The sequence below is a fragment of the Thamnophis sirtalis genome, unplaced genomic scaffold (assembly GCF_051295495.1).
Source record: "Thamnophis sirtalis isolate CommonGarterSnake01/CBP01778 unplaced genomic scaffold, rThaSir2_p1.2 scaffold_3, whole genome shotgun sequence".
Classification (NCBI taxonomy): Eukaryota; Metazoa; Chordata; class Lepidosauria; order Squamata; family Natricidae; genus Thamnophis; species Thamnophis sirtalis.
Window position 1 is genome coordinate 166,595,623 of NW_028261383.1, and position 23,773 is coordinate 166,619,395.

Below are 23,773 nucleotides of genomic sequence, written 5' to 3' on the forward strand. Positions count from 1 at the left end.
GCGCCTAAAATCCTGTCAATGACTCCACCAGATGGAGGAGGTCATATTTCTGGTTCTTCATTTGTATTTGTGTTCTTCTTACTAAGAGGTTTCAATAATGCTTATATTGGCTGAGGTGATGGGAATACATCTAAAAAATCAGGATGAAGAAAAGCTAGGCTAGATGTTTCCTATTTTATGTGTCTTTCAGTAAGTGCAGAAGTAGACTACGGATGGTTTTAACTTTCAGATGTTTCTAAGTGAATTGCAATGCAATACAATACAATACAATAGCAGAGTTGGAAGAGACCTTGGAGGTCTTCTAGTCCAACCACCTGCCTAGGCAGGAAATCCTATACCATTCCAGACAAATGGCTATCCAACATCTTCTTAAAGACTTCCAGTGTTGGGGCATTCACAACTTCTGGAGACAAGCTGATTAATTGTTCTAACTGTCAGGAAATCCCTCCTCAGTTCTAAGTTGCTTCTCTCAATGCAGTAAGATGGTTGATTCAGCCATGGGTTTGGTCAGATCATATACACTTTCTGCTCTCAGCGTGGTTTATAAATGGCTGAGTTCATACGTTAAGCCAAAATTAAACAAAGGATATTATACATTGCACTTTGAGTGATAACAGTTTTGGAGTTGTGAGTTGAGGAATGGATAAAGCAACTTGATTAGTAAGACAGCAGATGGACTATGGGCTGTGCTTGCTAGCCCTACCCATACTGATGCATGATGTTCTCCACATTTTGCCCCGTGCTTACATGGTCTGAAGCTATCGGGCTGCCTTCCTAGATGTCACACATGATTTTAGAATCACTTCTGAGAAGCCTGCTTCTGTAGGACTATGTCTGTGTTGCTGTCAGCGTTCCAAATATCATGCAGAATTAAATCAGAGTCCAAGGCATAGCTATCCTTAAAGTTCCAATTTAATAAGACAGACATGTTGGCACAATCTGTGGAATCCCAAATCTGAAAACTTCCTGGGTTCCCACCTGGTTGAAAGTTCAAGATCTTGCCCCCACACCCACAAGTTCATCACATGGTCTAATCTTCCTCTGCTACGCTGGCATTTCCACCCATCTAGTTCCAGTCAGGTGCAGAGACAAAGAATGCCTTTGGGCTTCTAGAAAGGAATGACAACAACACATTCTACAACTCTATTTACTATTCCCCCTCCCAATTACTACACTAATGAAACAGCATAGAAAAATAATAGAGAATGTGGCAGGCCAAATATCCTAAAAGGAATATAACTGCAGGCCTGACAGTTGCAGCATGTGGGGAACTGTGAAATTGCATGATAGAAGCAATACACACACACACACACACACACCCCTACATCACTGGTGATGGGATTCTAATTTCATAGGTGTAAAAAATGTACAAATGTATTTTTGAGAAATCCCCAATAATTGTCTATTTTGCTAATCTGTGTCAAGAGATGCAGTGTCTCCTATGAAATCTGATCTTGATCAGCAATAACCTTAAGCCAGAAATAGGAAATAATCAGGTATTATTAACCGTCAGGATTCGTTACCAGGAACATCAGCGTACATGCTTTTAAGCAGCTTGAATAAGGTCACAAAAGCCATGGGTGCAAGAAACCATTAGATGGAATAAAACTCTCTTCAGAGTCCCAGTGGGAGTGGGCGGCATACAAATACTAATACATTGAAAATTAAATTGAAAATTGGTTTGGTTTGGTTTGGTTTGATTGGACTTATATGCCGCCCTTCTCCCAAAGGACTCAGGGCGGCGTACAACATAAAAACACATATAACAAAAGTTAAAAAAGATTAAATAAAAAATCCAATAACCTTCAATTGACAATTTAAATCAAATTTAGGATTAAATTAAAATTAACAATTTAAAATTAACAATTTAATCTATTCTATTCAGGCCAGGCTGGCTTGCTGAAAAAGCCAACTTTTTGGGGCGCGCCGGAAGGACCAGAGGTCGGGGATTATGCGAAGCTCCGGGGGCAGCTCATTCCAAAGGGAAGGCGCTCCCACAGAGAAGGCTCTCCCCCTGGGGGTCACCAGCCAACACGGCCTGGCTGACAGCACCCTGAAGAAGCCAACTCTGTGGGATTGCCCTGGATGGTGGGAGGCTACCGGTGGCAGTAGGCTGTCTCACAAGTACCCTGGGCCTATGCCATGGAGCGCTTTAAAGATCATAATTAACACCTTGAATCGCACCCGGAAAACAACCGGCAACCAGTGCAGGCCGCCTAAAAGGGGTGTAGCATGGGAGCACCCCATGACAACCTGCGCGGCCGCATTCTGGACCAGCTGGAGCCTCCGAGTGCTCTTCAGAGGCCATGTTTTTATGAAAGCCAATGGTTTGAGAGATACCAGTGGCTTCCAAAAGGATGCTAATAGTTCAGTCCCATAGAGGAGCTGGACATATAATTCCTTAATGATTGGAACGATGGTCTGGGTTTTTGGCGAGGCCAATAGAAATGACTCTGCTGACCAATTCCATCTATTTCAGATGTCTTTAAGAACTCCTTGAAACTGGGGACCTTCTCGGCCATCATTGTGACCTATGCAGCTAGTGCCCTTTTACATGTAAGTATCCCTTTATAAACTCCTTCCCATATTCTATTTCTGCATCTTTTGCAGCATGAACAAATCTTTAAAAGTCTGAGTGCCAATCCTTAAATGTTATCAAAGTAGTGTATTGTGCATCATTATATAATGACCTACAAATCCCATCGTCTAGTTATTTCTCCCCATACATGCAGTAAGAAGCAAGTCAGGTGATATTTAGGAGAGATTGAGCAAGATAGAATGGAAGGAAATATGTGGATAAGTAAACAAACACATACATCTCTTTTTGGAGTAAAGAATGGTATTTCCTTCTTTTACTCTCTCTGGAATTTTTGACCAGATTCTTCCTTAAAGGCAAATAGTTTTCTTCTAGCCTAGCCTTCACCCATTTGTACATGCCAACTATGTGAAGGTTAGATTTATGGGAGCTTTAGGGTACAGCAGATTTATTTCCTCAGAGGATCAATAGGGTAAGTCCAGTAAAATTTCCTCCTTGCCTCACAATTGCCAGGGGAGTTTCTCTTTGCATTGTCTCCTCAGTGCTCTGGCTGGCTCACTTGGTGGTGGGGGTTTCTTCATCTTTCCAGCAATAGGCTTCCTCCCATATTTGGGCATACCAGGGGTTGTGACACTAAATATATATCTATTTCCCTGGCTCAGCTGATAAAAGAGGAGAACCTTGTGGCTTAGTGGTTAACACATCTGCCTAATATGTAATACAGCCCAGGTTCGAATCCCAGTAACGGTATGGCTAGCTGATGAGAGCTAAATAGCTTGAAATAGATCTATACTAATCTCCCTTTATTTATTTATCAGCACAAATACAACACATATATATATATAATATATATATTACTCAAAAGAAGCTTCTTACAGGGTTTGAAGTATACATACATACCCCTCCAGTGCAAAGTAGTCCCACAGCACTACTGACTCTCAGTTCCCCACCCTTTCCAAAACAATACCCACTACCTGGGGACAGCTATAATGACAAACAAAATCAAGCAAGCATTAAGAAGTATGCACAATGTTTGATATTATCTCTATTCAGGAGCAAATGTACTTTTAACATTAGGAAACAAGCAAATCAAGAATCACCACTACATAAACACTCCCAGAATTTTCACTAACACATGCTCTACTTCGAATTTCACTGTTTACGAGCAATTGCATGTAGTTGCTATTTCCTCTTGGAAGTTCATATCGGTTCATATGAGAAGAATTGCTGTGCAGGTTTTATGCGGCATCTTGGGAAATCAGTCTTCTTGGAGGCTGTTCTGTGCATCTACCATTAAAGATAACCTGGTGCAAAGGGGGTTAGGTGTGGCTGTTCTAACACCAATCTCATTTCTTTTAGGGGCTGAGCTTCCATTTGGCTGCTGTGTTGTTGTCCCTCGGCTTCATCACTTACATTGAACACAGTGAGTCATTCGCTGATGTTTTTCTCCTGCTGAGATGTTCCGCTTCCCTTTCCCTTCTCTATTGTCTGATTTCTGTGCGAAAGCTAAGTCAGATAAAATACAATTTTGCATATTTCATTTTGTATATTTTATTGTTGCTTTTATTGCAAATAATAGCCATGTACAATTACGTGACTTATAAATTAAATAAATAAATAGTTATGAATTAAGGTAGCATCCAATGAAACATATTCCTTGAAAAGATCAGGAAAAGCATTCTTCTAATATTCATACCAGGAAGATTTCGATCAGCAAGTACATTTTCAGCCGGTACTTAAAGGATGTGTTAATAACGCTCACTCCTCCACTTCCTCGCAGTTTTAATGTGGGCACCATCATCACAAAAAAAAACTGCCTGTTAGGAAGTTGCCAGTAGCAGAGGTGGCGCAGTGGTTAAATGCAGCACTGCAGGCTACTTCAGCTAACTGCAGTTCATCAGCTCGGCTGTTCAAATCTCACCTGCTCAGGGTTGACTCAGCCTTCCATCCTTCCGAGGTGGGTAAAATGAGGACCCGGATTGTTGTTGGGGGCAATATGCTGACTTTGTAAACCGCTTAGAGAGGGCTGAAAGCCCTATGAAGCGGTATATAAGTCTAACTATTGCTATTGCTATTTTGATGTATTTAACAGAACCTCCCTTGATAATTATTAAATTTTTATCTAATTTTTATTCTCTCTATCTCAAGGCTGCAAACACACTCATGCTTCCCATTTCCCCACAGCAATCACCCATGTCAGGTGGTTGGGCTGAGACAGCACTGGCCAAAGTCACTTAGCCAGCTTTTATGCCTAAAGCAGAACTAGAATTCACCATTTCCTTGTTTCTAGGCTCACAAGCCAACCAGATTTATAATTATTATCCTGAAATGATCTAAAGAGAGATGTCATTTTGCAGTTCGGTGTACAATCTGTGGTAAACTTTTTGAGTTTTTGTATTTTTCTCTCCTCCATTTGGGAGGGAAAAGGATATTCAAAGCTCCTGTCACCGCAGCCAACAAATTAGAATGCTGCATTGAATCCCAACATAGGAAATTTGTTCGAAGCAAACATTCCTTAGTTAAGCAAACCAAGACTTGGGAGCCAAATCCTGGACAGCTTTGAGCACAACTTTGCTTGCCTGGTTTCCATTTAGTTCTCAGAAAGAGGTTGTCTGTCATCTTTGATGCCTGTATACTCTCCAAGAAGTGTCAACCAGGATGCTCACATCGCCACAGCACGGTAAGTATGTGCCGAAATCTCAAGGGATCAGAGCCCCTCCCTTTTTACCTCATGCTAAATTAATGTTCTAGCATGAGGTGTGCAACTTTGAAACTGTGGGACTGCATATGGCCCTTGGTTTCTACAACAATTTGCAAGAGATGGGTTCACACCTCTGTTGCTCATTGTCTCTCTTTCCAGTACATAAGAGATGAAAAGCAGAATGTCAGTGAAATAATAAATATCCCTACCTCCTTCCGACTCTGGCCTTGTCCACTCCTTGTGTCAGAGTATGCACAGCGTGACTACTATTTTGAGACAAGCTAGGAGCAAAATGCAGTACACGGTGGTTTTGCCTTTGTATATAAACAGTGGTTTATATACAAGACTTATATATACATACATACACATGTTAGACAAATACGCAGCAAGCAAGCAATCTTCAACTCTACACAGGGAACCACAATGGAGAGAGATACACGAGGAGAGAGAGATGCCCTCACATAGCCTCCCTTATATATACGGCTTCTTAAAGTGGCAGTAAGCCTGTTGACTCATCCTCATGTCATCATCTCTGTTTACAGCCTTACAGCAACTGGTCAGCTATTAAATTGTCCTTACTCTGACACCTTGCTTCAACCCTATCCCCTGCAGCCTCAACCGATTGTAGCAAAGATTGTACTTGGGTCCAGTGGGGTCAGGCCTTCTTGATCCTGAAACCTTTCTCAGCTTTTTGGTCTGAAGAGCATTGAACCCTGATATAAGCAACATGTTGCTTCTTATGTGAAGCCTCTTGACTAGGCTATTTATGTTGGTTGGGGGAGGGGTGGGGTGAATCCTGCTTGTTTACAGTTGAATTAAACCTCTGATGCTTCTTCTGCTACTACAGAATCTCTGGGTTCGTCTCCTCAACCTGCTCTTTGGGGCTCTTGCTGTCTTCCACTTGGCTTACTTAGGCTCATTATTTGATATGGATGCCGATGACACTATGGAAGAACAGGTGAGATATCCAGGATAGCGGGGGGGTGGCAGAATAGAAGTTTTACGTGATACCTGTGCTGGACATATTTTTGGGATCAGTTCTGAAAAAGTGTACAGGTAAATTGTACTGATGAAAAATCAACTTTGTGACCAGTCTTAACATTTATGACATTTGCTGGTCTGCGAAGTAAAGGAAAGCTGAAGTAAGATTATAAACACAGCCATAATCTCACTTAGTAACCACTTCATTTAACAACCATTCCCAGTGCCAATTGTTATGAAACAAAGACTGCCTATATTATCTGAGAGACCCCTCCACCCCAGAGGTGATACTCAGCAGGTTCTGACCAGTTCTGGAGAACCGGTAGCGGAAATTTTGAGTAGTTCGGAGAACCGGGAAATAGCACCTCTGACTGGCCCCACCCCCACCCCGAGTCCCAGCTGATCGAGAGGGGATTTTGCAGTAACCTTCCCCTGCCACGCCCACCAAGCCACACCCACAGAACTGGTAGTAAAAAAAAATGAATCCCATCACTGATCCTGTGACTGTGGGGCATGTTAAACAGCTGCCATTATAAGGTTTCGATTAGGTTTAGGTTTATTAGATTTATATTTATAAGGATCATCAGAAGTCCCCCTTGTTCAGTTCCATTGTGATTTCAAAGGATCGTTGAACATTTGGTTGCTCAACAAGAAATACCTACAATTTTTTAAAAAACAGGAACAAAGGGAGTGCTTTTGTCCAGCATTCTGTTGCCACCAGGTCCCCTGCTGGAGTTAAAAATATTCAGTTTAGAACATAGTTTGTGCATATTGGAGCACAGAGTACCGCTACTTGGACTGTGTATTGGTCCCTTTCTGTAGTGGTTCACGCATAAAATCATTTCCAATGTCTCATCTTGGAGGCTGTTCTTCACACCACCCCCCACACACTTTATGTCCAACTTTGTTTTCATGGAAGGGCAGAATAAGGTGACACTCCTATTTGGCCTAATTTTGCTTATGGCAATTAGTTCCTTAGCTGATTGGAAACAAGCATTTATTAAGGCTGTTGTTATGCTAATCGGATTATCACGTCTTCATTTATTACTTGCTTAAGACTGTACTGGGTATTACTGGTACCTATTGAAATGCATCTTAATTATCCCGAGAGATCAAAACTTTAAAAACGTAACAGTGACAGCAATGATAAAAAAAGGAAATTCCCTTTCATGGAATAGAGGGGAAACCCCACTAAGAAAGGCTCAGCCTTTCTGAACTTCAGCAGCCATCATCTCGTTAGTCTGGAAACTACCAAGTCAGCTACCAACGTGGGGCACTTGCCTGTGACAAAAGACTAGGCCAGCGTATTTATTTGAAAGGAGATTGTCTAAACCAGTGTTTCTCAACCTTGGTGACTTTAAGTCTTGTGGACTTCAACTCCCAGAATTCCCCAGCCAGCTATGCTGGCTGGGGGATTCTGGGAATTGAAGTCCACAAGACTTAAAGTCACCAAGGTTGAGAAACACTGGTCTAAACTCTTCCCCGTCTGAATGACAGCCTCTCCACCGTCCAAAATTGTCTGGGCTGCAATCTGACTAGGCTGATGTGCTGCTTTTTTCCCTCTAGGGCTACGGCATGTCTTACACCATCAACAAATGGTCTGAGTTGAGCTGGGCCAGCCACTGGGTGACCTTCGGCTGCTGGGTCTTCTATCGTCTCATCAGCTGAAGCAAGACCTTCATGCGAACTCAAGGAGATGGGAGCAGGGGGATGGGTGTGGAGGAGGCAGAATGGATAGACTCCTCCCCTTCAACAACATTGGATGCCCACCATCGACTTGAGTGCCATGGATATTGACTGATTCATTCTTTCTCTGGGACGCTGATGCAGGGAAGTGGGGTCCCCAGCAGTTCAGTTGTCTGCCCTAAGGAGGGGACGAACAATGGATCCCAGGTAGAAAAGGCTGGTTGGGTACGAAGGTATTCTCCTGAATACCTATTTTTAAAAAAAAGCCTTTTCTTCCTTTTCCAACATGGTCTGAACTTCAGTATTTATAATATCCTTCCATTGACTTCCTGGGGCTTATGGGAGTTGTTATCCAGAGGGTACCAGGTTGCCACTTCAGATATTGTACCACTTTGAGAGAAAAAACTGGCTCCCGCCACGTCCTTGATGACACTCCTTCTAGTGGCAATGGAAGAAACTGCACCAGCTTTCTCTTCCCCTCTGAATTATTTTTACTGCATGTTTTGCCTCTTTTGGCTCCCTTGCGGCTGCAGGTGGGAGCTGCACAGGGGTGGGTTTCTCGCCCCGTTCCAGTTGGAACGGGGCCGGCGGTGTCCTCGTGCACGCGCGCAGTGCACGCATGCGTACTAGCGCCTGTGCGATGCTCCAGCTGCTCCTGGAGGATCGCGCAGGCGCTGTATGCGTTCTGCGCATGCGTGGAAGCGCAGAACTCGTCAAAACCGGGTAAGAAACGCGGGCGGGCGGGTGGATCCTTCAGCGTTCCCGGAAGTTACTTACTTCCGGGTTCGCCGACCAACCGGTTCGCGGGGACGGCCGCGAACCGCCTGAAACCCACCCCTGGAGCTGCACCTGCTGCTTCCGAGGTACCCCTTATTACTCCTTATGGAATTCTGCCTTTAGTGTAAAGGCTGATGATTAGCCAATGGGAATCATGATGCTTTAAACTGCATTGAAGATGTTGTTGATTATCTTTAAAAGTAGGACAGTTTGTGTAGATGTAGTAGCTTTCTCTGTTTTGCTTCTAAAGCCCTTGGATTTTTCAGACAATCATGGCAGAAGCATTGTTGAGGCCATGGAGAGGAGGGCTGAAAGGTCCTGGGAAGGAGCACAAGCAATTCTAACTAGGGATAATCCTCAAGGAGAAATGAACCTTTTTGAAATTTTCATTATCTGAATCTATGGAATTCCTGTTCATTTCAATTTTTATCCAATGTGATGTGGCAGGAACTGGCAGTATTTTTTTAATCAGAGTGTAGCTGCTCAGATATTTCATTCAGTGCCAAATTCTGCACAGAAGCTGAAACTGCACCAGTAAATAGCATACAATTGATTTGGATTAATTAATCTGGAATAAACCTTGCTTCCTAGTTGAATGAATATATTGTGGATACAGTGCCCACTAAGGGTTAAAAAAAGGGCAGGAAGAGGAGAACCATTGTGCCTTCTTGACATATGTTACCCTCCTGTCTTTATAAATAGATCAAAAGCTTATTTGAGTGAGTTGGAGGAAGCATCCACCAATTTCTCTTATGCAGTATTTACAAGCTAAAGAGTGTATTGTTTCCTTTGTCACCAACACACCAATCATCCCATAGCAGGCTCTCTCCTGAAATGCATACAAGCTTGTTAGAAGTACCACACTGCAGCAAAGAATGAAACTTTAAGCTGTTTTTGTCAAGGGGGAGGCAAGATCACAACTGGGAACAATAGGATCAGAACATTCGATATGGACAATGCCTAATAGTGGAAAGTTGGAACTGATCAGTTCACTTAACTCTCTTCTCCTGTAAAGGGAAGCTAAATGCCAACAATCCTTTTACGCTGGGAGTTTATAAAAGCTTAGAGAGCCATGTTCTGGAGGTCTTGTAGAGTCACTACCTGAATCGGTTCAGGTAGGACAAGTGAGACACACTTACGGCATCGGACTCATTATTGGGCAACAATATAAGTTCCTGGCACATTGAAAGTAAATGGTGTTGTGAGAAGCTATCACCCTTTCCCTAACATGCCAGTTTATTACGTGCGTTGCCATTTTTAAAAGTGCACGTGTGAAAAATTGACCCACACACCAACCACAAATGGAAGTATTCATTTCCCCCCCACATCCAGATGTTCTCCAGAGTGTTGGGCTGAAGGTGTCTTCCCACAATTTCTATTTGCCAGCCAAAGTACAACAATAAAAAAAGGTTGCATTGGGATCTGAGTTTTGATCACCTTGCTACTCCTCCTTGCCTCTGTAAGGGCACAGCAGAATAAGTGTGCAACCAGATGCCAAAAATAGGTTCCACCACAAAATCGCGGAGGACAAAATCGCGCTCGACGAAAGCGCGCATTTGACGTCATCACAGCGGGACGAAAACATCGCGCTGTGATCGAAAAATGTAAAAATAAAGCTAAAACCTTCCCCTAACCCCCCCAAACCTAACCCTAAACCTAACCCTTAACGTAACCCTAAATCTAACCCTAAACCTAACCGTTAACGTAACGCTAAACCTAACGCTAACCCTTAACCTAACGCTAAACCTAACGCTAACACTCTAAACCTAACCCTAACCCTTAACCTAACCCTAAACCTAACCCTTACCTTTATGTGAATCGGCTTGCTTTAATTTTAATTTTATTTCAATTTTTATTTTTTTTCGTCGCGCTGTGATGACGTCACATGCGCGCTTTCGTCAAGCGCGATTTTGTCCTCCGCGCTTTTGACAGGTCACGCCAAAAATAAGGTCAAAGAGAATATTTCAGCAAATAATGCTTGTTTTTGTGTGTGATACTAGTACATGTTGAGCCTCTTTCTTCCATCCAGATGTTTACACCCTGGATCTTGATTCCTTTTAGCATTTGTTTATCTGCTAATTCTTCTTTGGTTTTGGAGGCATCAAGACCTTGCTGGAATACAATCTAGCTCCATTCCAAGTCTTTTTGTGGACTAAGCCGTTAAAATCCCAGGATATATCTTCTGCCCCTTGCCTAGGTGAGGTAGAAGACGCTATGGGCCATAGGTAGACTATGAAAAAATGACTGGCTATTCTTTTTTTAAATGCCTTTGAGTTGTTTATAAAATAAATATTCAGTGGAAACATATGGGCAATTTTCTGGTGTTTTACATGTTTTTATATGTATATTGTTGATGTTTTCCATTTTTAAGAAAAGGCTGGTATGAAGTGTGCATATTAAATAAAGGCAAGTGGAGGTCGAATGAAGGACAATTATTTTTAAATAAATGGTTAGCCAGGAAATAGAGCTCTTTAGGGCATGTCTTCCCTATTCCTGGCAATGAATACTAGGGAAATTCTCGTTTAAAAAGAATTATTCGGCATCAGGATATGCAAATGCTATTTATTTATTTAATCAATGTGTATAATTACTATCTTAGTAAATGACTCTGGACAGCAGATAAAACCAAATAGGATAAAATCAGTAATACCCTGAATGCAAAAATTAAGCAAAAAAAGTTAAAATACACAGCAGGCGAAAAAAAACCCTCTGAAAATTGTTGCTATCAGCACCCTCTCACTGGGCTTGAAGAAAATTAATGAAGGATCTCTATTTTTCTAGAAATAGATTTTATGTCAGTTATAGGCATGCTTAGACTAGGTAGGATGACCGTCCAATTAGTCCTGTTGGTTATAATCAGTCTGATTTCCTTCAGAAGCTAAGAAAGGTCTGCATTTATAAAGTCAGCCTTTTAAAAAAGGTATCAGAATAACAATTTCATTCATGTTATGCTTACTTCACCAAGAAGCTGAATATTAAAACCAGAGCCAAAATCCAAACATGGGGACCTCATGGATACATCCATGCAGTATTTCTTAGCAGCAATAAAATGCCTTACTGTTGACTTTTCCCAGATGACTTTTCCCAACTATCTCCTGAAAACGGCACTCTTGCAATTTCCAGGTGTTCTCCCATCAAATACCTGTCCAGGCCTAAACCTGCTTAGCTTTTGAGTCCAAAGAAGAGCATAATCAAGTGCTGATACCTGCTGAGATGGGAAAAAAAAATAGAATAGAATGAAGTTATACATGAATCCATATTGTTATATAAAGAGGTGTTAAATAGGTTGGAATTTTGATTTTCAGAACAAAAGGGGTTGTAGGAACAAAGAGCCAAATCATCACTTTTTCTCTCTTGCTTCCATTTTCACTAATCTGTTTCCCCAGATATGCCGGTACTACATTTGGAGTTTGATTTTTCTGAGACAAGCCCATCACTCCTGAGTGGACACCAGGCTGAGCAGGAATTTTAGCCAACTCTCAACTCTTTACTTCCACAACTCAATTCTTTCCTCCGCATTTAATATTACAAGACAAGTGCTGTCTTAATTGCAACTTGAGCTACCTCAGAAGGCCACCCTACAAAAAATTCATTCCTTATCAGTGTGGTGTTTTGGTTTATTTGCAGGTGAAGAGAAGGGGCCAAGAAATCCAAGGTTTAGATCTCATAAGCATGGTTTTAAAATTAGCCCGTCAGATTCAACTATTGTGGCTGATATTCACAAAAAGACATTCTATGTGTAGGAAAATATGTATCTCCCAAAATCCTTTCACCTGAGAAGACCCTAGGATTCTATTTGTGGAATAGGATCTTCAAATTGTGTATGCCTTAATACTGTAATACTTGTGTAATACTTAATACTGTGAAAACCTGCTCTTACAAATAAGAGTTGCTTACACTCTAGAGCAGTGGTTCCAAACATATGGTCCATGGGCCCTTGGGGAGGGGCCGTGATGTCACGGAGGGGTCCGTGAAGGTTTGAAGAAATGTTATGATTTAAATCTTGAGTTAAGTCTTGGTGGTCCTTAGCCACAAAAGATATTTAAAGGAGATCCATGGTGAAAAAAGGTTGAGAACCACTGTTCTAGAGCAGTGGTTCCCAAATTTGGCAACTTTAAAACTTGTGGACTTCAACTCTCAGAATTCTCCAGCCAGCAGAGCTGGCTGGAGAATTCTACGAGTTGAACTCCACAAGTCTTAAAGTTGCCAAGTTTGGGAACCACTGTTCTAGAGGAAACTCCAAACCTGATAGCAGTGTATTCTACTACAGATTGAAACTGCTAAGATATTAGGACTGTTAACAGTTTTTTAATCTTATCGGATGAATTCAGGAACTCATGGCAGGTGAGGAAAACTGGACTTGGCCCTGTTGCCAAGACACTCTACCTTAGCCTGCGTCAATGATTAATTCAGTGACTAATGATGAGCAAGGAGGAAGTCATTGGCTGGGGAGTGGTACCTGTCCCAGTGAGAAGAAAATGGCGCGTGACCCAAACTGCTCCCTTATCAGCGATCAGTTGCCTCTCTCATCCGAGATCTTCCAAGGTGAGGATGGGGAATTTGTGGAAAGCTGCAGGCCGGACAAGTTGAGGTTCTGGTAATGAAGGGTGAAAGAGATAAGGCAGAATAAAGGCATCATCCAAAGTTCTCCAGAGTTTAGCCTCATAGATAACAGTTTTGCTGATGATGGCCAAGTAATAACGGGAGCATTCTGCTCAATGCAAAGTCTCTCCGTTATGTGACCAAGCCTGCTATACAACATTTTTTTGATTAAAAGAGAGGGAATTCAATAAAATATGGCTTCCAACAGGAATTAGGAACGGAGATTAGAATCTACTTTTCATCTCTCCAAACCACATTTGCCTGTCTCCCACAGTTATGAAGGCTCAGATCTGGATTTTCTTAATCCCAGTATTCCTGGGTCTTGTGCAAGTTGGCCTATTTCTGGAACAAACAGGCTTCTTCTTACGACATGGCAAGAGTTCCCATCGCACCAGTGTTTTGCTTTGGATCCTGGGAGTTTATCCGGTAAGAATGGAGAGAAGGACCACCACGACTAAGCATTGTACAAAGGAAGGCTTGCAAAGCTCACTGAACTCCTCCCTAAAATAGTTGGCTTTTAGTAAATCTGTGTCCTGAGGCAGCTGCTACAAGCAAGCTCCCGTTTTAAGTAGGACTGCAGCAAAGCATCGCTCAAGATTACTCCTCGTAATGTATTCAAAGAAAAATGTGGTTATGACACATCATGACCCGACAAATGTGCGCACGACAAAAGCGTGCTGACAAAACCGCAGCGCGAAAACCGCGACGTCATACACGGGCCCACAACAACGCGCCGACGAAACTGCGCCCACAAAAGCGTGATTTCAGTTAAGGTAAGGGTTAGTTTGAGGGTTAGGTTGAGGATTGAGGGTTAGGTTTAGAACTCGCGGTTATTGTTTGTTGAAGGCGCGCTTCTGTCGGCGCGCTGTTGTCAGAGCGCTTTTGTCGGCGCACTTCTTCGCTCATTCGTCGGCGCGATTTAGAACTCGTAGTTTTCTTGCCGCGGTTTCATCGGCGCGCTTTTGTCGAGCGCGCATTTGTCGGTGAATCATGACACACATATATAGGCCTTAAATTCATGCCACAATTCAGGTCTTGTGATAGATCACTGACAGCCACTTCTTTACAAACCCACACCAGTTGCTACTGGAAGATAGAATGGTGGCCTTTGCTTATAGCAACAGAAATCATCATGAAAGGCGTATCTTTCAGGGGCAGCTAGATCTGAGCGCTAAATGTAACAATCCTTTACTTGGGAGTCGGGAAAATATACATCTCGGAATACCAATGGCTCAAACTGGACAGTGAAAATATCACACTATGGGGAAATAAAATGTATAAATTCTGCCTAGATGTTCGATCATCTTTTGTGGGTGGAGTGACAATAAAAAAGAAGAGTATTTAGTCATAATCTTGGGAATGTAATTGAGGGAGGGATGCTTTCCTGATTTCTTCTTTATTGATACCTTTTCCTCTCGTTGCCTTGTCTGTGGGGGGGGGGTACTGTTTTTCTGAGAGGACTGCCTCCTTTTATCCGTCTCTTTAACTGTTTCTCTGCCTTGTTGCTCTATTTCCTTTTCCTTATCCTGCGAATCAGTGGTGGGTTTCAAAAAAATTTCGAACCTACTCTGTGGGTGTGGCCTCCTTTGTGGGAGTGGCTTGCCGGTCATGTGACCTGGTGGGAGTGGCCTGCTGGCCATGTGTTTTCTTTCTTTCTTTCTCTCTCTCTCTCTCTTTCCTTCCTTTTGTCTCTCTGTCACTTTTTCCTTTTTTTCTTTCATCTCTCACTTTTTCTTTCTTCTTTTTTCTTTATTTCTTTCTTCCTTTCTTTCTCTTTCTCTTTCTCTCTCTGTGTGAGTGAGTGTGTGTGTGTGTCAGTGGTGGGTTTCAAAAATTTTTGGAACCTCTGCTGTAGGTGTGGCCTGCTTTCTGGTGGAACCTCTTCTAACTGGTTCGGTAGATTTGACAAACCGGTTCTACTGAACTGGTGCGAACTGGTAGGAACCCACCTCTGCTGCGAATGGGAGTTAATCAAATCTTCTGCCAGAACTTTAGTGGGAGTACTTGGGGCCCGATATTGTATTTGAAGAAAAACAGCTAAATCTTTCTTCAATGTCTCTACATCATGTTGGATGGCAATTAATTGTTCAAATATTGAAACCACCGTTTGCGCTGTGAGAAGGCATTGCTTTGCCATGAACTCAGTTGAATTTTCCCAGGGTAAACTCTCCATACTATGAATTATCTGGTTGTTCTTTGCCTTTTTAGTCTTTAACTTAGACTCCATAAAGGAAGCTATTGGGCTAGTTGTTTGTGAGAAGGGCTGGCTTTCATTATATCCCCACCACCACCACCACCACTAGATTGGAAAAGTCTAGTAAATGCTGATTTGCCATATCTTTTTGCCGGTCCTGTTCTATTCTCTCCAGATTATTGGAGATGGGGGGGTTAGTTTTACTTACAGATCTCTTGCCAACAAAGAGCTCCTCCATTATGTTATTATCCACTTTTAATGTCTATACTTTTTAATTATATTTTAATGTTAGTATTTTTTTAATATAGTGTAAAAACTAATGTGTATTGCTGGTCTTTGACCGTAATAAAGATTTTTACTTACTTACTTGGGAATGATAGATAGAGTGCATAGGAATACTTGTAGGGTATCTTGCTAGCTATGGACAAATTACAATTTAAAAGTTACAAATCTATGTCTATATTCTTTTCAAACAGGTATTCAACCTCACCTCCCTCATCTGTTTGTACATCCCTCGGGCTTCCTTTGTCTGTAACTTTGTGGCTTCTATGTAAGTTTCTCTGCATGGGGACAACGGAGGGGGGGGGAGGAATGCAGCCAACTCCAACTATACCACAATTTCTGCTCCAGTTCATCAAAGGACTTGCTGTACTAGCAGCTTTCACCCTTGAAAACAGATGCAAAGAGTTTCAGCATTCTAACTGCAGGCATTGAATCATGCTGTCTTGTTTATCTGAGCTAGGCCTTGTAGTGCTCCGAATTTCACTCTTGATCCTTTACAGCAAAAGCAGGAAACTGACTCCAAACAGGCTGTAGATTCTCAATCATTTCTCCTGCACCCTTTGTATACTGGAAAATGTGGAGGGAAATATCTCTTCCTCTCCCTGAAGCCCTATCTGTTGTCCAGCGCATGGAAATTGCCATCTGCATAAGAAAAAACTCTGTCTTTGACAGTTAAACTATCAAACTATTGAGTCTGACAGAATAAGCAAGTTGGAAGAAACCTTGCAGATCTTCTAGTCTAACCCTCTGCTCAAGCAGGAAAACCTATACCATATCAGACAAATGGGTGTCCAACTTCTTCTTTAAAACCTCCAATGTTGGAGCACCCACAATTTCTGGAGGCAAGTCGTTCCATTGATTAATGAGTCTCATGCCTTCTCAATCGATCAATTGGAATAGACTTTGAATGGACCTTGGAGGTCGTCTAGTCCAGTGTTTCTCAACCTTGGCAACTTGAAAATGTCTGGACTTCAACTCCCAGAATTCCCCAGCCAGCATTCGCTGGCTGGGGAATTCTGGGAGTTGAAGTCCAGACATCTTCAAGTTGCCAAGGTTGAGAAACACTGGTCTAGTCCAACCCCCTGTATAGGACACCCTATACAATTTGAGACAAGTGGCTGTCCAGCGTGACCCGACAAAACCCGAACTCCAAGATTACATGTTGTGTTGTAGCGACGCCAGCCCCACCTCTCCTCCTTGGGTAGCCTTCTTGAAGTATGTATTTCCCCCAGCAGAAGCTATTGTGAGAATTCTGGATGGCACCCAGTTAAGAAAAGGCTGATCTCAGTGTAGTGTTTGCAAGTATTGCGTCTCAGTAGGTCCAGCCCCATCTATTCTCTGCCTCCCGAGTACCACTTGAGTGGGGAAGGTAGCTATGTGTGCAAATTCATGCATGAATATAGGTGCAGTTATCTAACTTGCGGGCAGTGGAAATATTCATTATTTATTTGCTTGTTTGTTTGCCAAACATGTACAAGATAACAAGTATAGGTATGAACATAAACACAAACAAAGAAGTAAATACAGATAAATGGGGACAGTAAGAGAGGGAAGGTATGCAGGGAAGGTATGCACACCTCCTCAAGAATAGGGTGAGCCCTGACTTCTTAGTGCCTGTAGCCCTTTGGGGTCAAAATAGATTGTTTACTGTGTTTTTGCTGAAGATACTTGAGACTTTCCACATGGAAAGTATCTGCTCTCTAACTGAACAACAATCCTTTTGCTTTTTGTTTAAGATACATAACAATAAAATGTATGGCTGGGCCATTTAGATGATAGGGTCTCATTCCTTTGCCACATGAGTGTCTTTCTTACCCTATTCATACAGATGCAAAAGATGTATGCGGATCAATTCCCTTGAAATTAGTAATTGGGTCTCAAATTGACATCCCAGTATTTTAGTCTTCATTTGCAGACCGTGTATTATAGGTCTCTCTTAGCCTTGAAAATAGCCATAGGAGTAGAAATCATAGAGTTGCACCCCGACTCTCCGTTTGCCTTATCAATCTCCCTGATGATGGTTGTTCGTTGGTTGTATTTCCTGTTTTCCCAGCTTTGTCTCTGACAGTTGAAAATAAACATTCTATATTTCAGTTTGGTATCCCAGGGAAGGCCACTCAATCTCCTCTCCTCCACTTCCTAGCTGGTGTACTTTTTATGCAGTGTTCCTATTCTTATTGCTGCAGCTACCACTCCATCACCCTTTGGAAGTTCCTTGCATTGATCCGGGACTTCTTTGGTGGCTCAGAACGCATGGTCCAACAACTGGGCGGAAAGCAGGTTTCTCCGAATCCTTTCCCGTGCTGCTGCTGCTGTTGCCTCCCTGAGATTCCTGCCAACCGGTAAGAGCCATTTTGAACCTCCCTTACTTTCCCGTCCCCTTAATAACATAGCAAATTGCTCTTTGCCCTCCTTCTCTCCGTCTTCCTCCCCTATCCCGGCAGAACAAACTTGCGATGTATGACTGCGGCAGTGTATCAGCTCTCCCTCATCCGGACCATCCTCTTCTTCATCACCCTTATCCTCTGGACGGACGATGAATACGACTACGGTGCTGTGAGTAACCTGGGCCCTAAAATTCATAGACAGTGAGCAAAAAAAGAGATAACTCCTGCAAGCTAGACAATGGTCTAGAGAAGTGTTTCTCAACCTTGTCAACTTGAAGATATCTGGACTTCAACTCCCAGAATTCCCCAGCTGGCTGGGGAATTCTGGGTGTTGAAGTCCAGACATCTTCAAGTTGACAAGGTTGAGAAACACTGGTCTAGAGTCTAGATCCTAGAGCTGTGATGACGAACCTATGGCATGCATGATCAAAGTGGCATGTGAAGCCATATTGCCCGCATGCGTGGCCTTGCCGGTTTGTCTTCTGGGTTTCTGGTGTGCATGCTCATGGGATGATCAGCTATTTGTGCATGCAGCAGTGCCAAAAACCGGTGTGCTTATGTGCACTGGACAGCTGATTGTCGGGTGCGTATGAGCACTAGAACCCGGAAGTTCAGCTTTTCCGCAGCGCGAACCCTTTGTGCATGCAGCAGTCCCGAAAATTGCCCTGTGCATTTGCACCAGCCAGCTGATCGTCAGGTGCGCATGAGCGCTAGAACCTGGAAGTTCAGCTTTTCCGGAGTGCAGCCCCAATGAGCGAGCGTGCGTGTGACATTTCCGTGTGACCTTTTCGGCACTTGATGCCGAAAACATTCACCCTCACTGCTCTAGAGGCTTTTTCCAGGGATATTTTCTTGGGTGGGTGGAAGTAATTTATCTTACCTGTTTGGTTGATGGACATTTCCATTGGATTGAGGTAACTGGAATGAACACAGGATTACATTTTGTGAAGCAATGAAGCTGGTCTTGGTTATCACCAAGATTTGGCTAAAGAAAACAAATCAGCCCGAGATCAGCTAAACTTCTATATAATGGAAATATATTGATGATGTTATGGATAATGGCTGCCTCATTGTGAAAGTAATGTGGAATGCAACAAAATGCCACACTATGGTGGCACTAAGGCTCCTTTTCAAGTTTCTCCATTGCATCCCTTCCTGTATTATTAGTAAATCTGCACCCCAACGTCATTAAAGATGCATATCCCTCACTGAACTTTTTCTTCTACTCCCTGGCAAGTAATCCAAAGAGAGTGAAGAAGAAAGGACCCCTAAAGGCTGAAATGGCCAATGTTGTAATTGGTCAAACAGTATTTAGCTCCAGTAAAAAGCTAAAGGAAATGAAACAAATCCATCCTTAGGATGGATCTTCTGCTTTGATATATTATAGAGTTTTGGAAGAAACCAATACTTTTAATAGTCTTAGCATGTTGAAAAGAAGTCTTCTCTCATAGAATCACTGTAGCGCAATATCCTAGTGTTGCTCTAGAGAGATAATGTTTCTTGAGCTGAAATAGCAATAGCAATAGCAATAGCAGTTCGACTTATATACCGCTTCATAGGGCTTTCAGCCCTCTCTAAGCGGTTTACAGAGTCAGCATATCGCCCCCACAGTCTGGGTCCTCATTTCACCCACCTTGGAAGGATGGAAGGCTGAGTCAACCTTGAGCCAGTGAGATTTGAACCGCCGAACTGCAGTTAGCAGTCAGCTGAAGTGGCCTGTAGTACTGCACTCTAACCACTGCGCCACCTCCGCTCTTCTAGGATTGTCAGCATGCCTTTCTTGCCAAAGATTAAAATCAATTTACGCATGTCTGTGGGTCTCAACAGAGAAGAGCCTTAGTGTCGTGATTTTTTTTATCTTCCAGGTGGGCTACACCAATCCCAATTCCTACATCAATGTCATTATAGCCATCTCCACCTTCCTCTCCTTCTATGGCTATTTGCTCTTTTACAAGGCCACCAAGCCAGCCCTTGACGGCTACCACCTCCGCTACAAGTTTGTCTGCATCATTCTGGTTCTTGTCGTTTGCGGGCTGCAGAGTGGAGTCGTGGAAACAATGGGAGCCTTAGGTGCCATTCCTTGCAGCCCATCTCTCTCACCTGTTACCCGTTCCCAAAGTAAGTCATCTCCATGAGGCACGGTGGGGTTTACAAGTGGAACAGCTGGACTTAGAGATGTCTTTCTGACGATACAGCAACAAACAACCAGCAAAGACTTTGGCAAGTGGCCGGTTTAAGATTTTTAGCAAGAGTGTTTTCTCTGTGCCTTCCCTAATCTAGCTGGTTGCACTGTAGGTTTTTTCCCCCCCTTAGCAGTCGAAAAATGAGGAATCTAAACATACATACGTACATTTATTAAATTTTTATGCCATCTATTTCATTATCAAGCGACTCTGGGCAGTTTAAGGTAAAGGTAACAGTTCCCCTCGCACATATGTGCCAGTCATTCCCGACTCTAGGGGGCAGTGCTCATCGCCGTTTCAAAGCCGAAGACCCAGAGCTGTCCGAAGATGTCTCTGTGGTCATGTGGCTTGCATGACTAAACGTCGAAGGCGCCCGGAACGCTGTTACCTTCCCACCAAACGTGGTTCCTATTTTTCTACTTGCATTTTTAACGTGCTTTTGAACTGGAGCTCACTCCGTTACGTGGTGCTAGGGATTCGAACCGCCGACCTTTAAGTTCGACAAGCTCGGCGTCTTAGCCACTGAGCCTCTGCATCTGGTCAGTTTACATCATCATAAAAAACAATAAAATAAAAACATTAAGACCTTAGAAACATTAAAGTTTAAAATTAACAAAAATTGGGTAAACTAGGAACCAGTACATGATCAAGATGGAGCTGGGATCTTCCTAGTCCGCTTAACTACCTCCAGCGTGGAATACTCCCGTCAGAACCCCAAAAGTCATTGGCACACCCAGGGTTTGAGGCCCTTTCAGAAGGTACCAGGGACCAGTTCCATGGAGAATGTTTTTTCCATAGGTGGGGTGGGTGGGTGGACTAGTTTTGCACGTTGCCTGCATCCCATGTGTCTGGATGGGGTTTCACTCACTTGTGTGGCCTGGTTTCTGGCAGGCCACGGATTGGCACTGGTCTGTGGCTCAGGGGTTGAGGAACCCTGACCTAGAGGGTGGGAGTGGTTCTCACAACACAATGTTCCTGTGGGTGGGAGCCATGGCAGAAAAGGTTCCTTGACTGACGGGATCTACCACAGGGCCCTTCTGCTGGAGTCAGTGGATGGGCCCATCCCATTGAAGTGAGATGGATCCACAGGTAGCCAGGTCCCATGCCGTTAAGGGTTGTAAAGGTAATAACCAAAACCATTAATTGCACCCAGAAGCACACTGGCAGCCACTCAGCTTACACAATAATGGTGTTTCATGTGTCAACCTGGGAGTCCCTAGGACTGTCCATGTAGCTGCATTGTGTCAATTATAGCTTCCAAATACTCTTTAAAGGCGTGACCCAACAAAAGCGCGCCCGACAACAGCGCACCGACAAAACCGCGTCAATAAAACCGCGATGTCGATAGCGAGCCAACAAGAGCGCCGACGGAAGCGCCATTATGGTTAAGGTAAGGGTTAGGGCAAGGGTTAGATTAGGGTTAGGTTTAGGGTTAGAGCGCGTTTCTGTCGGCGCGCTGTTGTCGGCGTGCTTCTGTCCTAATTCTTCGGTGCGATTTCGAACTTGTGCTTTTATCCCTGCGGTTTTGTCGGCACGCTTTTGTCGAGCGTGCATTTGTCAGTGAACCCTTTAAGGGTAGCCCCACGTAGAGCACATTACAGTAGTCCAGTAGACATGAGCAAGAAAACAAAACTTGGGAAGAGTAGCTGATGAGTCTGGCCTTGAAGCACAGGTACAATGAAGCGGGACTTCCTTGCCTGATTGTAGGTGCACCTTCCCAGCGACTTTGTTTTCTGCAGAGGTAGCAGCAATGTGCCACCTTCTGTGCTAGCTGGAGTTAGCTGTTGTACCCTGGAGTTGCAGAAAAGGAACCTGAACGCTTGACTCTGCCCCTTTCCAAAGATTATCCTCCCCCCATAACGAATAGTTCAAGAGTGCAGCGGAAAGTCTCGTTACAGTATTGAGCGAATGCATATAATGCCTTTTTTTTTTGGCAGAATTTGTTGTAGCTTTATTTATTCTATAAATAGAGGCATTCAGAAAAGCAATAAAGCCCTTTCTGTTTCCCTTAGGCATTGCCCACACATTTTCAATAATACTTTTGTGGCTACTTTTACAAAAAGGAAGCTGACTTGCACACAATGCCCCGTTTTCAGGATTTGCGCAAAATCAAAACACGTAGACCGCATTTCCTCAACCTGATTTCTTCCAATCATCTGATTATGTGCCTAGGGCGGGGGTCCCCACCTCTGGTCTGTGGACCAGTACCAGGTCGCTGCATGCCAAAAACCAGGGCGTGGAAACAAGTGGTGCCCCATCTGCAGAATGAAGGCAGAGTGTGAAACCACACCCCTTCTGGTCCGCGGAAAAATCTCTCTCCATGGAACCAGTCCCTGGTGCCCAAAAGGTTGGGGGTCACTATCATAGTCAATTGGGAGATGACCAAACAACATTGTTTCTGTAGGCTACTGATCTTCATACTTCTCTCTTAACTTTCCAGTGATCTACTACTATGCTTTGGCCATTGAGATGTTCTTTATTGGCATATTTGCTCATTATTCTTTCCGAAGAATTGAACCCTCCATGGAAGCTGAGCAGGTCATTCACCATCAAGCCTCCCAGCCTCAGGAAGGCCCATCTGGTCGTTGTAGCCCTGCTGATGGTGTATCTATGGAGGGAACAAACCCTGGTTACCTCTGTGATGAGGCTTTTTGTACAATTGAACATTCTCCCCTGGGCCACTTTGATTTCATTGTCAAGGAGCCTGTGAACAGACAACAGCAAAGCTGGGGACCTGGTTGCCAGAGAGGGGGAGCCCTGAGGACAGAGGGACTTAAGTTAAGCCTACAACAAACTGGAATTGAAGCATCAAGTGAAATCCAAGTCCAATCCCATGTTAAGAAAATGGAAGCAAATGGAGCCTGCTGTATAGCCAACCATCTTTAAAGGACAGAGACACAGCGAGAGCTGAATCCTGAAGAATGCATAATGTCAAGGCATCCAGACTGGCGTGGAGGGATACTGAACTTCAGGTATGACCAGGCAAGACCTGTGTGCAGATATGCCCAGAAATATAATTTTGTGGGAGATTTCAGTGCTTCTGTATTAGGTGGAGAACCTTTGTTCTAGCCGTGGCTAAACTGCTTCAGGGTGGATTGTGAAGACCTGTTGAGAAAACAGAGCCATTGTTCTGTTCCTCTGTAACAACCCTGTATATTTCTCCTCTTCCTCTTTCCAGAAGCCTAATTTACTTTCTTGTGAAGAACTTTTCCGGTGGCGCAGGAAATTAGGGTGAACGCCCCTACCCCTTGTTCAACATTACAACTGTTTGCAGTACTCACTAAGCTAAAATATGATTGGCTACTTTATGGCGTCATGCATCGTACAAACCCAGATACTATAATTAGATTAGGATTCAGCACACTGAGAAAATCTAGAAACTTGGATTCAACTTTATACTTTCATGTGTGCTTTCTTTAAGAGAAAAAAACTGGCAAACAGTCC

The 23,773-nt window shown here is 43.3% G+C and overlaps 2 protein-coding genes across 4 annotated transcripts in view; both read left to right on the forward strand.

Annotated features, from left to right (window-relative positions):
* PORCN (porcupine O-acyltransferase) overlaps window positions 1–10,995 on the forward strand; it is a 28,247-nt gene extending 17,252 nt beyond the window's left edge. For all 3 annotated transcript variants that reach the window (XM_087710768.1, XM_087710769.1, XM_087710770.1), the window contains 5 exons: window positions 2,480–2,556; window positions 3,896–3,959; window positions 5,131–5,216; window positions 6,085–6,195; window positions 7,785–10,995. In XM_087710768.1, coding sequence (XP_087566894.1) covers window positions 2,480–2,556; window positions 3,896–3,959; window positions 5,131–5,216; window positions 6,085–6,195; window positions 7,785–7,886 — 440 coding nt within the window. In that variant the 3' untranslated portion in view covers window positions 7,887–10,995. The remainder of the gene's footprint in view (window positions 1–2,479; window positions 2,557–3,895; window positions 3,960–5,130; window positions 5,217–6,084; window positions 6,196–7,784) is intronic.
* A 2,053-nt stretch (window positions 10,996–13,048) lies between these two features.
* On the forward strand, window positions 13,049–23,215 carry LOC148048348 (organic solute transporter subunit alpha-like). Its single transcript, XM_087711772.1, has 7 exons — window positions 13,049–13,226; window positions 13,558–13,709; window positions 15,954–16,027; window positions 17,946–18,101; window positions 18,204–18,315; window positions 20,012–20,264; window positions 22,770–23,215. Exons 1-7 carry the CDS (start codon window positions 13,082–13,084, stop codon window positions 23,213–23,215), a joined length of 1,338 nt encoding a protein of 445 aa, XP_087567898.1. The 5' UTR covers window positions 13,049–13,081.
* The last annotated feature ends 558 nt before the right edge of the window (window positions 23,216–23,773 follow it).